The sequence below is a fragment of the Rhinopithecus bieti genome, unplaced genomic scaffold (assembly GCF_001698545.2).
Source record: "Rhinopithecus bieti isolate Rb0 unplaced genomic scaffold, ASM169854v2 scaffold_42948, whole genome shotgun sequence".
Taxonomy (NCBI): domain Eukaryota; kingdom Metazoa; phylum Chordata; class Mammalia; order Primates; family Cercopithecidae; genus Rhinopithecus; species Rhinopithecus bieti.
The window spans coordinates 602545-620624 of NW_016817872.1; the positions used below are offsets into that span (position 1 = coordinate 602545).

General features: G+C 44.2%; 1 protein-coding gene across 1 annotated transcript in view; it reads right to left on the reverse strand.

Moving 5' to 3' along the window:
• The window catches only part of ASTN2 (astrotactin 2), a 384514-nt gene that overhangs the window by 46476 nt on the left and 319958 nt on the right, over positions 1-18080 (reverse strand). Inside the window, exon 9 of the mRNA XM_017856274.1 lies at positions 14986-15127. Within this exon, the coding sequence (XP_017711763.1) occupies positions 14986-15127 (142 nt within the window). The remainder of the gene's footprint in view (positions 1-14985; positions 15128-18080) is intronic.

Below are 18080 nucleotides of genomic sequence, written 5' to 3' on the forward strand. Positions count from 1 at the left end.
ACTGCTCCTCCTTAGCACACATTATGAGGCCTTGCAAGTCCTGCCTCTCCAACCTCATATACTATACATTTCAACTGCTCTGAACTTTCTGTTATACCCCATATGTGGTCCCTTCAATATCCTACCTCCCTGCCTTCATTTCAGCTATTCCTTCTGCCTGTGATGCCATAAACTCCCCAGTTCTAAGTGTTCAATGCTATCCATTCTTCCAGACCTAGCTCAAAGGTGCCTCCCCAAAGGTACACTGGCTGTTAGAGATCACAGCCTCCTCAGAACTCCCATGCCTTTATTATGGGGCAAATCACCTTCTACCCCCAAGATGATTAGCTGCTTAAAAGTTTGTCCCTAACACTGGGCAAAGCTCTTTCAGTCTCAGCTATAAGACTTTGATTTCCAGCTTGGTCACTGCCTAAGAGAGAAGTGCATAAGAATACACAAGTGCGGATTTTGGAGCCAGACAGCTTGTGCTAGAATCATGGTTCTGGCCAGGCACGGTGGCTCACACCTGTAATTCCAGCAAGTTGGGAGGCGGAGGCGGGCAGATCATCTGAGGTCAGGAGTTCAAGACCAGCCTGGCCAACATGGCAAAACCCCGTCTCTAGTAAAAATACAAAAAAAAAAAAAAAAATTTAGCTGTGTGTTGGGAGGGGCACACCTGTAATCCCAGCTACTCAGGAGGCTGAGGCAGGAGAATTGCTTGAACCTGGGAGGCAGAGTTTGCAGTGAGCCAAGACTGTGTCACTGCACTCCAGCCTGGGCGACAGAGTGAGACTCTGTCTTGGGAAAAAAAAAAAAAAAAAGAATCATGGTTCTGCCACTTACTAATTAGGTGACCTTGGGCAAACCATGAAGCCTTCCCATCTTAGTTTCCTTGCCTGTAAAATACGGATAGTATCTACCTTAGAGGGTACCATATTATTAAGGTTCAAAGAGTTAGTGGACCAAAAGATCTTAGCATAATGAATGGCATGTAATAGAGTTTGATAAATGGTACATGATAGCAACGATTGGGAGGCAGGGACCACATCATTGCTATGTTCTTGGCTGATAGCTATGCTGTTTACATGACAGACTGTCTTCATTCATTCAACCTGTAATACCTATTACCAATCTTTGATGTTTGCTAAATTAAGTACCTACTAAGTGTCAGGCCATATGTTATGGATTTACAGGTAACTAAACCATGGTTTCTAAAACCTATTCTACTCTGAGATTACAGTTTTCATTCTCTCTGATAAAGAGAAACATATTAGGTATAGGTTCAAGGAATAATAGAATAAAAAGAGAAGGAGGAAAGGCATCTCTTGTTATGTCAGATGATGGGGGAAAACAACTCAAACTAGCCAGATCCTTTGTCCAAAGGGCTTCTGGGAGATGCTCAGGAACAGAAAAACATGAGTAACTGCACAGTGGGCAGGACAATTAGCCAAGCATGAGTCCCCTTCAAGGTCATCACTTCAGTTGGCAGATAAAGACCTACTTGAGGTTTGGCGCGGTGGCTCACGACTGTAATCCCAGCACTTTGGGAAGCCGAGGCCTGTGGATCACCTGATGTCAGGAGTTCGAGAACAGCTGGGCCAACATGGTAAAATGACATCTCTACTAAAAATACAAAAATTAGCTGGGCATGTTGGTGGGCACCTGTAATCCCAGCTACTCGGGAGGCTGAGGCAGGAGAACTGCCTGAACCCAGGAGGTGGAGGTTGCAGTGAGCTGAGATCACACCATTGCACTCCAGTGTGGGCGACAAAGCAAGACTCCGTCTCAAAAGAAAAAAAAAAAAAAGATCTACTCAAGAAAGATCTTGCATGCACTTGGTATTGTACGTGTTTCGTATTGTTCCGGACACCCCATGCTTGGAAGCTCTGCATATGTATTTGTTTCACAACAAAATTCTAACATGGAAAATAGCAATACTCTCACTGTATAGATGTGGAAATTGAGACCCAGAAGAAATAAGCATCTTATACAGCCAGAAACTGTCTGAGATTTGAAATGACCCTAGAATAATCTGACTCAAAACCCCATGGTCATAGACTCTCTGATAGCCAAGAGGATCAGGGGCAGATGGGTGCTTGAATCTAGTACACAAGAGCAGCAGGTAGGCTATAGTAGAGGTGAAGAGCCCTGCTTCAGCCCAGCTCTGGCTCTGGCTCTCTGGGTGACCTGGGTCAAGCCCTATCTCCTCCCTGGGCTTTAGTTTTTCCCATAAAGAGAGAGGGTTTAGATCAGTGGTGTTTGCAGTCTCAAGATCTACTATCCTGTGATTCAAATATGAAAGTGGAATAGGGTTGTTGGTGGATGGGGGAGTCTGTCTTTGGGGGAAAGGAGAACAGAGCAGCAAGAAAAATGCCAGAAGTCTGGATTCTGTCTCACCTCTGACTCTCTACACATCATTAATGGTGATCCCTACAGTCCACTAACACCTTTCCAGTGATGACTCAGGACTGCTCACAACATTCTTCACAGATGGAGGTGGGAGTGGGGGGAAGGCAGCCCCTCTATGTGCAGTGATGGACCCACAGCCAAGATAATGAGAGCAGGGAAAAGTTAGGAAGCCTGGCCTCTAGCCTGGTTTCATTCCTAGAGTCTTAAATGATCAGAGCAGAAAGGAACTTGTCTATCTGAGCCCCTCATTGCAATGAAAAGGAAACTGAGGATTAGAAAGCTGAAGCTCTTTGCCCAAGGCCCCAGGTGGATGGACAGCAAAGTTGGGCATGCAGCCTACATGGGGCTTGTGATCCCACTCCAGATGCCTCTCCCTATGTTGAACTAACTGGGTGCTTTGTTTCTGACAAGGAACCCTAAAGTAGAAAGTGATGGTCACAGCCTACCAGTAAAAGACAGAAGTCAGAAGTCAGGATTCCCATGTGTCATTCCTGGCTCTGCCTTGACTATGATGCCAATGAGTCTCTTGGGGTCTCAGCTTCCTCACCTATACACTGAGAGAAGTGACCTAGATAAGAGTTCCCAAATTAATGATCTGCAGGTTAATTCTTACCTACAAAATTGGTTTATTTGGCCAATTTTAAATTGGTTGCCAGTATGTAATAATTAGGAGGTTTCACATAAACATCTAGATTTCTGGCTTGGAAGATGTATTAACACCAAGTCAGCAGTCTCAAATGGTAATCGGCAGCTGGAACTAAGTATTCTCTGTGCCATGCCTAATTTACTGCAGTCCTCACTACTCTCTATTATCAAGCATCTGGCCACACTGACTCATTGCCATCACTGGAAAGTTCCTCCTTACAAAGCATGACTTAGAGTTTGCCTCATCCCTAACAGCTCCCTGCTGCCCTGAGCATGGGGCCCTCACTGCCCACCGAGACTGCCAGCTCACTGAAAGTCAGTAATAGAACATTTCCTGTGGTGATCCAAAATCAATCTGCCTTATAGCCTTGTACCACTGTCCTGCCCTCTGGAGTCACAGTGAACACATCTGTGCCCCTTACCCCTGTATAGCTCTACATTGGTTGCACCCTTTTGTGTCTTTTCTTAACTTGAATAAACATTCAAGGTCACTCAAGCGTTCTTCATAGTCATCATTTCTAGGGCCTCGGGGACCTGCTTCCTCTCCTCTAGGCATTGTTCAGATGCTTGGCCTTCCCCTTGCAAGTCAACTCTTTCCTGCGGCAATGAAGCTCATTCATACCACCAACTCCCTGGAAGCTTCCCCATGTTCCTCATGGAGCCCAACTTGGCTGATGAGGTCCTTGCCTGCCTCCATAGCCCCAAATCTCCTACTTTGCCTGGCCTTCCACATTCCAGCTATACTCTCTGCTGCACCATTGTCTCTCGTACCCCAGCCTGCTCACAATCTGTCCTCTGTCCCAAATCCTCTTTTCCCTCATATTAGTTTCTTAGGGCTACCATTAAAAGGCACCACAAATTTGGTGGCTTAAAACAACAGAAGTGTATTCTCTCAGAGTTCTGGAGGCTAGATGTGCGAAAACAAGGCATCCACATGGCCATGCTTCCTCTGAAGGCTCTTGGAAAGAATCCTTCCTTGACACTCTCAGCTTCGGATGGCCCCAGGTGTTCCTTGGCTTGAGGCAGCATCACTCTAATCTCAGCCTCTGTCTTCACATGCCTTCTTTGCTCTGTCTTATTAGAGTGACATCAGTCATTGAATTAAGGAATTAACTTAATCCAGTATTACCTCATCTTGATCCTTAAGTAAATATATCTGCAAAGACGATTTCCAAATAAAGCCCCATCCCGAAGTTTCAGATAGATGTGAATTTTTCAGGGACACTGTTCAACCCACTGCAATCCATCCTCTCACTTCCTCAGAAGACTTGCAGCAGAGGGTTCCCCTGGCTGGGCTAGCGGCTCTTCCTTGGTGTTCCCATAGCCCCTGGAGCATGATATACAGTGTCAGGTAACAACCTGGTCCCTTCTCTGTATTCAACACCATGAATATGAGCTCCACGAGGGCAAATACTTTGGTTTGGTTAGTTCTGCAGCACAAGTGCCTACCTTACTGTGAGGCACCTCCTAGACAGTTAACAAATATGCTCTTTTCTTGAACACTGTGCATTGCAGTCAGTTATGAAAAAGCTGTTTCCAGATGTTTCCTGAGACTGTGCTGTTTCATTTTGGCCCAGCACATTCGCTAATCAGAGCAACACTTGCTGGTCCCCAAATGTGTGTGGACTCCATCCTTCCCCCTTTTATCAATATCAAATGGCCCTCCTGGCTCTCAACTCAACTCAGCCTGTTCTCCAAACCATGGTCAGGGTTGTCACCACAAAACACATTGTCCCTCCTCCAATGCCCTTCCTGGCTCCCCTCTGCCTGCAGGAGAAAGCCCAGCTCCTCTGCTCAGTATTCAAGGCTTAGCCCTCCAGAGCAGCCTCAGCTCCGACCCCCTCCCCATTCCACGAGGTCACATGAGCAGTCTGTGCCCTCTCCCTCTGGAACCCTGGCTGGTGTCCCATTCCTGGATGGAATCTTGACGCAGTGTAAGGAAAGAAATAGCCTGCTTGAGAGTCCCCAGCAGGTTTTAGGAGCCTCACTGTCTGTTGGCTGAAAAACAGCGTTATTTTTCCTCTACGAGTCTCTCTTGGCCTGGGATGCATGGCTGTATTTGCTTCTGGCTTAAGGACAGCTATTCCCCTCTCCCAGGCCCCAACTGTGCACTTCGGAGAGGTCAGTACGACCTGATGTTAGATGGAATTGAGTCACCAGGCTGCCGTACTTGCCCCCATCCTCTAACCAATTAGAACTGGACACCACAGCCAAGGGAAGTTCACATTCCACTCGAGTTTGGGGACATCAGTCAGCCCTGTCCCTACTGAGCTCTGAGACCCTTGGCCACACCTAAATTGCCATTCAGCCCAGAATCAGATAATAGGCACAGATCCTTGTACTTAGGCTGGTGTGGGGTGTGGGGTGTCAGAGGAGGAAAGTGGAGAGAAAAATGCACAGAAGGATAGAAGAAGACAGACCCTAGGGCTGAGAAAGACAGGGACTGAGAAGTGATAAGAAAAGGAGAAAGAGACAGGGGTACAGACACAGAGCAAGTAGAAGAGAGGTACACACAGACACAAGAAGACAGAGACAGGCCAGGCACTGTGGCTCACGCCTGTATTCCCAGTACTTTGGGAGACCGAGGCAGGTGGATGGCTTGAGCTGAGGAGTTCAAGACCAGCCTGGGCAACATAGTGAGACTCCTAATCAAAAAAAAGAAAGAAAGAAAGAAAGAAAGAAAGAAAGAAAGAAAGAGAGAGAGAGAGAGAGAGAGAGAGAGAGAAGAGGAGAGGAGAGGAGAGGAGAGGAGAGGAGAGGAGAAGAGAAGAGAAGAGAGGAGAAGAGAAGAGAAGAGAAGAGAAGAGAAGAGAAGAAAAGAAAAGAAAAAGAGACAGATGGACAGGAAGCCAGGGTGACATGAAGAGGGAAGTAGTGTCCATGACCAAGAAAGAGAGAACAAGAAAGAAAAGAAGAAGAAACAGAGTGCAGAGGGGTAAATAAAAGGCCAGGCAGAAACAGTTTAAAAAAGAACAAAAGGAGAAAGCAAAGGAGAGATGTTACAAATATGGGAGAAGAGGCAGGGAAACAGGAAGAAAGAGAAGGAGGGGGGAAGGAGGGAGGGAGAGAGGAAGGGAGGGAGGGACATAGGAAGGAAAGAAAGGAAAAGGGAAGGGGAGGGAGAAAGGAAGGAAGAAGAGAAGGAAGGAAGGAAGGAAGGAAGGAGGGAGGGAGGGAGGGAGGGAGGGAGGGAGGAGAGCCAGGGAAGAAAATGGAGGGAGGACAGGAGGAATGAAATGAAATAAAGAATGAAAAGTTCACAGTGGAAAGAAAAAGCCAGAACAGAGCAGCACAAGAACACTATCAAGCCTCTCCTGGATTCTTTCCCTGGTGTGTCCTGGATAAACCTTGGGCTGCAGCCCAGGCCTCTGGTCAGCATGGAAGGTTTCCTCTTTGCTCCCTTCTCACAGGAGCTGAAAGTCCCTTCAGGGTCCTATCTAGGAGGTGGCCCAACAGGCCCAGTGAGCAGGTTGGGTCACTGATGCTAAGAGAAAGCAGAAACATCTGATCTTAAGCTGAATAAAATTCTTTCACCTGGACTAGAACCTTGCCTCCCCAGTTGCCAGGGGCTGGAGACCGTCTCCTTGCCCCCATCATCTCTGGAAATGCACAGCCTCGGGCTGGATGTGGTGGCTCACACCTGTAATCCCAGCACTTTGGGAGGCCGAGAAGGGTGGATCACGAGGTCAAGAGTTCAAACCAGCCTGGCCAATGTGGTGAAATCCCATCTCTACTGAAAATACAAAAATTAGCTGGGCACAGTGGAGCATGCCTGTAGTCCCAGCTACTCAGGAGGCTGAAGCAGAATAATCGCTTGAACCCAGGAGGTAGAGGTTGCAGTGAGCTGAGATCACACCACTGCACTCCAGCCTGGGCAACAGAAGGAGACTGTGTCTCAAAAAAAAAAAAAAAAAAAAAAAAAAAAAAAAAAAGGAAAAGAAATGCACAGCCTCTGAATTCATGAAAAGTTCATTTGAGATGGCCCTTTCAAGTCCTCTTCTACAAATGGAGAAATAAAGGCCTCCAAAGTGGAAACCACTTGCCAAAGGCCCCATAGCTGCTGAGGGCCAGAGAAAGGATGACCCTCAGCAATCTCACCTCCTATCATCTGGACAAGCACTTTTGAAAGCCAGCCCTGGAGGGCTCCTGATGACTTTCATGCTGTTTCCAGTAAATTCTGTGCTGATTTTTGGCACGAAGAAAGGAAATGAAGAGGGTAGGGTAGGAATGTAAATAAAGGGAAACATTGGGATTTCATCTAATATATAATTATAGTATCCATGGTGGTGGCCCTGGCTGCCTCTGTGATGTGCTTCCCAGGCTGTGCCCAGGAGAGGTGGTGTCCTGAGGGTGGTGGACAGGCCAGCAATGCTCCATCCAAGGCTCCCAGCCCCCTGGGCTTTTGGAATAGGATTGTTGGGCCAGGAGCCTGGACTTGTTTGCTGAAACACATGGGAGTCTGAGAGTGCTGGGAAACAGCTCAGCAGATGAGAGCTGGGAATCAAGGGTATCGCGCAAATGACAACGGGAGTCCATGCCTAGGGAGGAGCAGGGGTCCTCATGAAGACCCCACGTACAACTGTGTGTGTAGTGCTGTGAGGACGGCAGGGAAGGGACAAAGTTTGAAATTCAATGGTAGCCATGTCGCTTTTGTGTGAAAACTAAAAGTTTGTTTTCCATATTGTTTCCAACCCACTTGGGCATGGATCTTTGCATAAAAGATCCCTGCCCACAGCTTCCACTCTGACCCCTGTCATTGCTATATGCCCAACTCTTCTCATAATTCAGTGTGGCAATTTTCAGTTCAGGCAGTGGAGATAAACGGGCTGGAAATCTGCCTCTACTTACTAGCTCTGTGGCTGTAGTCAAGTTACCTAGCCTCTCTGTGCCTTAGTTGCCTTATCTGTTAAGTGAGAATAACAGCAACTACCTTACAGAGTTGTTTTGAGGATTAGATTAAATAAGGTTTATAAGAAAGAAAGAAAAAGAGAGGGAGGGAGGGAAGCAAGCAAGGAAGGATGGGGAAGAAAGGAAGGAAAAAAGGAAGGAAGAAAGGGAGGAAGTGGGAAAGGAAAGGAGGAAGGGAAGGGAAGGAGGGAGGGAGAGAGGGAAGGGGAAAGAAGGAGGGAGCCAAGAGAAGAAAGTAGACAGAGAAAGATAGAAATAGAAACATAGAAACCTAGAGACAGATGTAGAGATATAGTACTGGACCACAGCCTGGCACATAGTAGGTGTCTCCTGAATATTTGCTAAGAAAGTGAGTAGGAAATTTTATATGAGTGAAGGGGAGAAGTCAGTGTCTACAGAATTTCCACATTGACTTGAAAATGTGTTCAAATCATTCAATAAATATTTACTGGATTCTTACCTAGTGTCAGTTACTGTTCTAGGTACCAAGGATAGAGGATGAACAAGGCAGACACAGACCCTGGTCCAATGTCCTTCTAGTGAGAAAAGATATACAAAAACAAGTAATAGAGACTAAATCATTACGGTATTAGTGAGTACCATGGCTTTGTGTGTCTATGTGCACAGCAGGCAGGTAGATAAAAGTGGCAAAGGAAGGCGTCTCTAAGAAGGCTACATCTAATCATGGACCTGAAGGAGAACAAAGAAACACACATGGAAGAGCCAAGGGAAGGACATCCCAGGGAAAGAGAACAGTAGAGGGAAAGACCTTGAGGAAGGAAGAGACTGGTGCACTCTAGCAAGCGTGCCTGCAGAGTGGTGAGTAGGGGCCAGTGTGGGAGAAGAACGCCAACCTGCTGGAAGGCTGTGAACATATGGTGTTAGCAGAGGCCATCCCACGTGTGACTGCTTAGGTAATGTCTGTCATCACAAACAGCAGTCACAGTGGTTACTCCTCCTCCTGCTGCCATTTGGTAAGCACTGACAATGAGCTAGACATTATCTTGTCCTCTTTACATAGTTCAGTTCACTGTATCCTCATAACCCTATGAAATAGATCCTATTATGATTCAATTTTACAGATAAAAAACTGAAGCAGGCTGGGCATGGTTGCACATACCTATAATCTCAGTACTTTGGGAGGCCGAGGCAGGTGGATGGCTTGAGCCCAAGAGTTCGAGACCAGCCTGGGCAACATGGCAAAATCCCGTCTCTACAAAAGATACAAAAATTAGCTGGACATGATGGCACATGCCTGTAGTACCAGTTACTCAGAGGGCTGAGGTGGGAGGATGGCTTGAGCCTGGGAGCTTGGGGTTGCAGTGAGCTGTGATTGCACCACTGCCCTCCAGAACCTCAGTGACAGAGCCAGACTGTCTCAAAAGATCAAAATGAAACAAAAAATCTGAAACACAGTGGTGAAGAAACTTGACAAGGCCACACAGTGGGTAAAAACCCACCTCTGTCTGATTTCATGGGCCTAATTTAAAATTATGTGTGTGTGCTAGTAGTGGTTGTGGATGGAGATACACAAAGTCTATTGCCTTTCCTGTTGGTGCTTTTTGAAAAACATAGAGTGGCACTGATAACCCTTCACATGTATACACAATCTTATGAAAATATTGAAGCAAATTTCTGTCTACTATCCACTTTAATTTGGGGGAGGTATGACAAATTATCTTCATTTTATGGATGAGAGTGATTATCTCCATCTTATGAATGAGAAGGATGAGGTGTGAAGCACCCCCACCTCCCATCTACAGGCTGTGGTCTGAGTCTTCGGCCCCCAAGCCTGGTGTTCTTTCCATTGCAAACAGTGTCATTTGCAGTTAGGAAGTTCTCGTCCACTCATACCTCACCAGGTGCTTTGAACAGCACGTGGGAGGAGAGGAAGGGAGGAGCAGGTGGGCATTAAGAATCAGCTTAGGTATGAATCTCAGCTCTACCCCTTCTCATTATGTGACATTGGGGAAAATGATTACTCCCTCAAGCCCTAGCTTTCCCACCTGTGAAATGGGAAAGGATAAAAATAACAATACCCTATCTATAGGTGTATCATGAGAACTGAATGAGATAGTACACATACCTTAGAATGGTTCCTGGCACATAGTGAATACTCAATAAAATATTATTATTACTAGCAGCATTCTCCAGAAAGTCCTGGTGGTACTGGGCATCAGAACCTCTGTTTGGGGTCTCCATTCCTACTTCAGTGTGCAAGTCTCAGGACTCACTGAACTTAACCTTTCCATGTCACAAATAACACTAAGACCAGAGGAGGGGGAAGAACTGACCCAACGTACCACTGAGAGCAAGTGTGAACATTTCTGTCAGACTCCCAACCTCAGGCTTTTTTTCACAATGCCCTCCCTTCTCCAGGGCTTTGCTTTTTCTTCTACTCTTCCAATTCTACCCACCCCGCTAAGATAGAGCCTCTGGCCTAAGCCTCTGTTCCCACCGTGGATGTTGGCACTTGATTACTGTCCCCAGGCTCCCTTGGCATTCCTTTCATAGAGCTGAAGCCAGGGAGGTGAGGGCGGGTCTGGGGCAAGCCTCTGAATGTGTGGGAATGCATCCCCCACCCCAGGAATCAGGCCTGGTTGCTGCTGGCATGCTTGCTGAGGACCCTTTGGCAGCCTTCCACAATTAGAGAAAGGCAAGGCAGCCAAGACAAGACAGAGGCTAATTACCTTGGGTAATAGGAAATTGGAGAGCAGCTACAAGAAGGGTGTCTGGGCCTCTGGCCAGGCAAGGGCAGGGACCATGGATGCCCAGCCAGGCCTGAGCCATTGGCCCTGAGTAGAGACTCCTGCTCAGGGTCACCCCTCAATTCCAACAACCCACCCACGGCAGCAGGAGCTGGCCCTGCTGTCAGACCTTCCTGGGACCCTCTCCCTCTGCTGCTCTTGTTTGTTTTCATTCAAAAGCAAAACAAATGAAACAAACAAGGAAATTCAATTTAAACAGGGCACGGGTGCTGATGTTTCTGTTTTGTTACACCAGGGTGAACTTAGGACAGAAAATCAGCCTTGACTTTCACTCGTTCAATTATTCTTACCCTGTGGCGCTTTGTAAAGTTACATGCATGGAGGGGCTAAAGAAAAAATTGGCCTTCTTTGGTGGGGTGGAGAGAGGGAATTGGGGTTGGAGTGGGGCCAGAGAGAGGGAGAGAGGCCAAATTTCAAGTAAAAAATAGGATCAAGAAACTGAGATACACTTATAGCAACATAAACTAAAATAATGAATAAAAAGACAAAAAAAAGGAATGGTATGGAGAATGACAGACAGACAAAGACAGGAAGCCATACAGAAAATACTTACATGGAGAGGGAATAAAAAACAAAGAGAAACAGGCAGAGACACAGAGAGGCACAGTAGTGCAAAATAGATGTGAGAGAGCTAGAAAAGCTGGAAGGGCAGAAGCTCAGGAGAAGGAGAGAGGGAATGAAAACAAATCCAATGACAGAACTCATGAGCTAGAATCTCATGCACCTTGATTTTAAAGATGCTGACATTGCAGAACAGGGAAGGGATCTGAACATTTAATCCAAGGTCCCAGAGGCAGAACTAATAGCAGGGCATGAGCCCAGATTCCCTGGTGGAGAGGCTAGTCCTCCACTCTCCTGCCACCTGAATCCTTTGGAAGCATGGGTGCAGAATTTGGTGTCTGACTGTGCTTAACTAAAACTTGGGCCATTCTGAGACGTCTCTCCTCTGCATCAATCCTCTCCTCTCATTCCATTTCTCCCGAAAGGATTCTGGATGGTCGTTCCTTCCAAGGATAGTGGGACTCCAACTTGCCTGATAAGGGCCAGTTTCTCCAGAGCTGTGCTTAGAAAAGACACTGATAACCAGGGATTGAGAAGAAGAGTCAGGGGAGAAGAAGAAAGTGGCTAACACTTCCTGCAGGCTGCCTACGTGCCAAGAATTGAGGTAAGCCTTGTTGTGGAGTTTTCAAAGTCAACCCTCTTCCCTACAACCCTTTGAGATAGGGACAATCATCAGCCTCTTTTTCCAGAGGTAGAAATTGTCTCATAGAGCAGTGAAAAACCTGCCTCAGGGCAGGTTATGAGCATGAGTCTGAATCAGGGTTCACACCCAGCCCTGCCTGTCCTCAAGGCCTGTGCTATTTCTACTGCCACACACAGTCTTTTTGGCTCAAGAGGAAGAAGAATTTGGGTAAAAAACGAGCAAGCAGAAAATGAGAATCCCTAAGAACTGACACTGGAACTATTTTAAAACTCCAGACCGAGCTGGTCAGACTCCATAGGAGGAGAGCCGCCAATGGGATAAGAGACCGATCCAAACAACACCCTGGTTCTTGGTCAGAGAGGCCTGGATCCCAGAGCCATTAACATCATCCATTTCAAAAATACATAAATAAAATAGAGAAGTGTTCAGAGTTAGAGATGACAAGCTCCTGACAAGCACATTTCCAGGACAGAGGAAGAAAGAATGTTCCATACTTTAAGAGGTGGAAAGGAGGGGTGGTGTCAGGTAGCGAGGAAAAGAAGGGGCAAAGGAAAGTGTTCATCACTTTTAAAGAATGTCAGCTGATTTGTCAGCTCTCAGTGTTAATTGCTTTCGGGATTCCATAAAACATTTCATTGCTCTCTACATAATGGGGCTGCAGGATTCCAGCCCAGATGACATCAAGCCCCTACAGTGTCACCCAGAGACAGGGTTACTCCTTCTGTATTAGTGAATAGGAATCACCTGACAGGACACTGTCCTTCCCTGCCAGATGCTATATCTTCTATCATTTGGTGGATGGATGGGAGAAAGTTGAAATTATCAAAAGGGCAACAACAGCAACATGGATAATAGCTAACACTTCTTAGCTTCTACTGGAACCTCATCACTAGAGAGCTTTTGTCCATGATCCCATCGAGTCCTCCTGGGGTCCCAGTGAGCCAAACACCATATTATCCACATTTTCAAAGAGAAGGAATTGGAGACTCAGAGGGTTGGGCAGCTCACTCAGTGTCACAGAGCTGATAAAGGACAGGGTCAGGATTTGAATCCAGGTCTATGTGTCTTTAGTCCATAACCCTAAGGAGGGGAGAAACCGGAAGCCATATATCAGAAAATCTTTTGAAAATGCCATTCGCTTTCTTCACAGAATTACAGTTTTCAGAGTTAGAGAGGACTTAATCGCTCTTAATGTAGTCACATACTTGTGTTTCACTTCACACATGCAGTTATCCCAGAGCCCAAGGTGTTGGTGAGTGCTTATTGATTAAGAGTGTCCAGGGTTGTGTTCTCAAAGTCAGATCCCAATCCCACTACTCATCATGAGGATGGTGGTCATTCTTTAAGGCCTAAGGTACCTCCTAAAACCTTAGTAAAATTTGCCCAGATGTCCCACTGGAAGACGTAGAATCACATATTTACTTTGAGGATTCCATTCCTAGAACATTCACTGCCCCTCAAGTGACTTAAGATAAAGCTTGGGTCCCAACATCTCAGAGATAGTAGGTTGCAGAGTCAGGGGCAGAAGACTCAACTGCCAGCTTTTTTGACATTCTTGAGTTTGGTGACCGAACACATTGGTTGTTACCAAGGAGTCTGAATATATCAAGTGTTCAAAAGGATGAGGAAGAGGGAGGGAGAGGAAGGGGAAGATGGGTCGTGTTTTGAGGTGAGCAAGGTTCACAGATTGTGGAGGGACTAACACTTATTGCGCACATGCTTGGAGATACCAAGCCAGGGTGTTTCTCGTTTAATTATCACACATTTCTACAAGGTGGGTTTTATTATTTGTTTTACAAAGGGTTTATAAGAGACTTATGGGGTAAAGCAACTTATCTAAAGTCACTTAACTAAAAATGTCAAAGCAAGATTTGAATCCATAGTCTGTGGCCTTTCTCACAATCATTAGGTTATGTTATCTGAGGATAGGACTTCTGTCTTAGTCTCATTCATATCCACAGTGCTTAGCACAAGACCAAAACACAAGAAATACTCAGCAAATGTCTACTGAATAAGTAAATAAGTTATGAATGAGTGAACGATTGTGTGAATGAAGTAACTGATGAATGAATAAATTAATGTAATGAAGGAATATAAGAGTAGGTGAATAGATGGATAAAGAGATGCATGAATGGAGGGAAAGAGGGAAGAAGGGCAAGAGGGAGGGATGAATGGAAAATAGATAAATCTTTGGGCAGATAGATAGTTTAATGGAGGAAAGAATGAATCCCTGAATGGCTAAATACAGTGATAAATAAATGAGTTGAATAACTGGTGAATAAAGCTCAACTTTGTAACAACTTCAGCTTTGTAAGTTGATAAGGGAGGTGGCCTATGGTTCCCTAATTAGGGTACATAAGGAGAGTTGGTCTATGAAGCTCTATGTTACAGCTTATGATGGTTGCATCCAGATCTAAAACCAACACTCACTGAGGTAGGAAATAAAAAGTAACAAATGAGCTCCTTTTCTCTTCCAAGGCTAACAAATGAAGCTCAGAGTGACTGTCTCTTGCATCTTCAGAAGTTTGAATGCAGTGATTCCAATGTACTCTACAAAGGAGTGATAATTGCGCTATTTTTAAAAGGCTAGCTGGATCTATTAATAAAAAGTATATATTAAATATATATCGGCATATATATCTCAGTATGCATATTTCAGTGTGTATGTGTCTATATATCAGATATACTAATCTAATATTTAAAGAGAAGAAAGGATACAAGAGGCAAAAGACCACTAGGCAGAGATCCCTGTCCCAACCATTCTTGATAACTTGATCAGTGCTCTTGAGTAAACACTCTTCTCTCTCTGAGCTGCAGATTCCTAATCAGCAGAAGGAATGGTTTTAAATTTCTGGTCTCTCTGGGCACTTCAGCACTCACCTGGTGTGATTCTGTGATCCATTGTGGCATACTTCTCAAACGGACACTTCTAAACCTTAGAATCTCAAGTTGCACATACAGGCTAGCTAACAAAACATTTCGCTGGTCTGCACAGAATAACTCATGCCATTCCTCTTAGGCTTAAAATCATCCTGTCTGCTTCATGGTCCCCACACAACCAACACATCTTACTTGTAGAGACCGTCAGGCTCCAGACACTTGAAGATGACCGAGTAGATACTGACTTCAGGGACCTCTCCATGGCTTCGACCAGCTGCTACACAAGATGTGCCCAGGCCAGAGAGTAAGTCATCAGCAAAACTCAGGAATTCTCCTGGAGGGAGAAAAAGAAAGATGAACTCCCCAGCTCAGGCCATAGTAAGCACATGTTTTTGCTGTCATTCAAACCTATCAAATGTCTGGATACCATTATCAAGAAAAATAATGGATAGAAAAAGCAAAATATATGACAATGACACAGATTTGTATTTAGCCTTGATGACTCTTTGTTCATATTTATGCACAATTTTTTCATCCATCAAGTGGAAATACTAATACCTACCTTTATAAGATTATAGCAAGGCTCAAATGAGATAAATTATTGTGTAATAAAAATGCATGAAAAGGTAGTAAGGATATTATGCTTTTTTTTCTGTAACTACTCTGGCCTTGTCACTGCCATTCACTCCCTCTTAACTCCTTGAGCAAGACTCCTCTTTCTTAGAATTGCATTTTCCTTCTTTGTATAATGAAGGAACTGGACTAAAGATGTAAAATAATTTTCATGCCAATTTGCCAATGTTATGCATGGGTACTGGATTCATGGAGTGTTATACTGAGATGGACAGAGACCAGCTAAGGAGGAAAGAGTTCTGTGATTGATTAGTGATGAAGGTCATGGAACCTTTATCGTGTACAGGATGTACATGATGTCACCGAACCTTCACCATGTACAGGATGGAACAATGGGAGACTATGTACCACATATTTGTAATCCTCAAACTCCATCACTTCTTTAATTTACTTTAAATCTAACCATTGGGTTTTAAGTAGTAGTGGAAGTTTACTAGAAACAGGACTAATAAAGAAGTCTAGGAAGTAAAGAAAACTAGAAAGAATAACTGAACATCTAGACTCTTGGGATCTTAGTTCTTGGGTCTTAGTTCTGCTGAGAATTTGCTGTATAGTCCTGGACAACTAAATCCTCATTTTTTGTGCTTTAGTTTTCTCCTCTGCATGGTGAAGGTGCTAGAATCATTATTAGGATTCCTGAAAAAATAAGATAAAAATATAGATATGAACAAAAATTAAGTTATAAGGACAAACACTGCAGTACTATTTATACTAGTAAGAATGTGGAAACAGCTAAATGTCCAGCTATATAGAAATGGCTATATCAATTGAGTTCAATGATGCAATAGGCTATTTTATAGTCATTAAAAATAATTTGTGGAAGAATATCAAAGGGTATTTATGACATAATGTGAAGTTAAAAAAACAGGTTATACTATTACAAAGTAATCTCATTTTTGTAGAAATTTTATATGCACATGCATTTAAAACAGAAGGAAGAAAAAAACAAAAGTTTAAGAATGACTCTGGAGAGTGACATAATGGGCACTTTTCTATCTTATTTTGTTTATCTCTATTTTAAAATTATCTTCAATAAACATATATTGCTTTTGTAACCCATAAAATATCAATAAAATTACTTAAAATAGATAAAGTAAATGGGCCAGACTAAATGGCCTCTAAGTTACCCTCCAATTCTAAAATTGGATGATCTAGGAAAAAAACTGACATATGAGGTATTTTTGTACCACACAGTATAAAATGATATGAGGCCTCTCAACTGTTGTTTTCTTCTTTTCTTCTTGCCTGATAGAGAGCTCCTCAGAGCTCTATTCATGTACAACCCCAGTAATAAACCAGAAAAGGATGCCAGCTCCATTACATCCTCTCCACCTGGGATTAAGAACAAGACAATGTCATGAAACCATAAAAGAACAACAGTGTTGACTCGTGTTTCAGAAGACTAGGACTCAGAGCAGCCTGGGGGTGCTTCTCTACCAAGGAACTGATTGAGCAGAATATACAGATCCCTTCCTGTTGGTCTTTCAAAGAAAAGTTTCATTCTTTATTTTTATTTATTTATTTATTTATTTTCATTTTTTTTTTTTTGAGTCTCATTCTGTTGCCAAGTCTGGAGTGCAGTGGTGCAACCTCGGCTCATTGCAGCCTCTGCCCCGCAGGCTCAAGAGGTCCTCCCACCTCAGCTTCCCAAATAGCTGGGACTACAGGCATGCACCACCACACCAGCTGACTTTTGTATTCTTTGTAGAGATGGGGTCCTACCCTGTTGCCCAGGCTGGTCTCAAACTCCTGAGCCTTGGCCTCCCAAAGTGCAGAGATTATAGGCATGAGCCATTGTGCCTGGCCCAAAAGTTTCATTCTTAAAGAAAAACAGTTTTAAAAAGAAGAGTTTCATTCTTCCTCTTACAGTGAATTTTGCAAGACTTATCTGACTGAATCAGCCAGATGCACCTGGGATTCAGCCGAACAACAATTCTAGAAGGTATTTGCTCCTATAGTCCAATAGAACAGGTCTGATGGGTACTGTTTTTCGGTTTCCATTTTTCACAAAGATAATATATGGTTCATAGACTTGACATGTAGATGCTAGATTTAGGATCAAGTGTCTAAATCAGGGTAGTGATGGCAACAGGCAATTTCAGCTGCTACTGCAAGGCAGACCTGAGACTGAGTACTATTTCCACCATGGGTTGCACGTCCTTAAACTTCTCAATGTCTCCATTTTTCTTTTTGTTACAAGGAGTTGACAGCGCTCTCATGCATTTGGAGTCTACAAAGTAAAGCCAAGGGTCTAGAAAGAGACAAAGATGCCTAGAACCAGAGATTTGTCTGGAAAATGAAGACATGAATGAATCTTTTATTCAGCACAAATTTTGGCATCCCACACTTCTTCTGTAGGCCTCTTATATCAGGTTCTTTCACAGTACAACCAGAAACTAACAATATGTCCATTTCAAAAAATATCACAAATTCCAGAGCAATGTATGTGATAAAAAGTTAAAAAAAAAGGGGCGGGGGGGAGGGTTGCGAGAAGACATGGGATTATTTACTAGATGGAGTGAGGGTCTTACTTCACTTGGTTTCTCAGGATTCCAAGTCTGGCTATATGTTTGTTTTATTTGAGCTTGGATCCATGTCTGTCTGCTTTTCAATTTGTTTCCAGATAGCCAATGAGAGAGTTGGATCTTCATGAG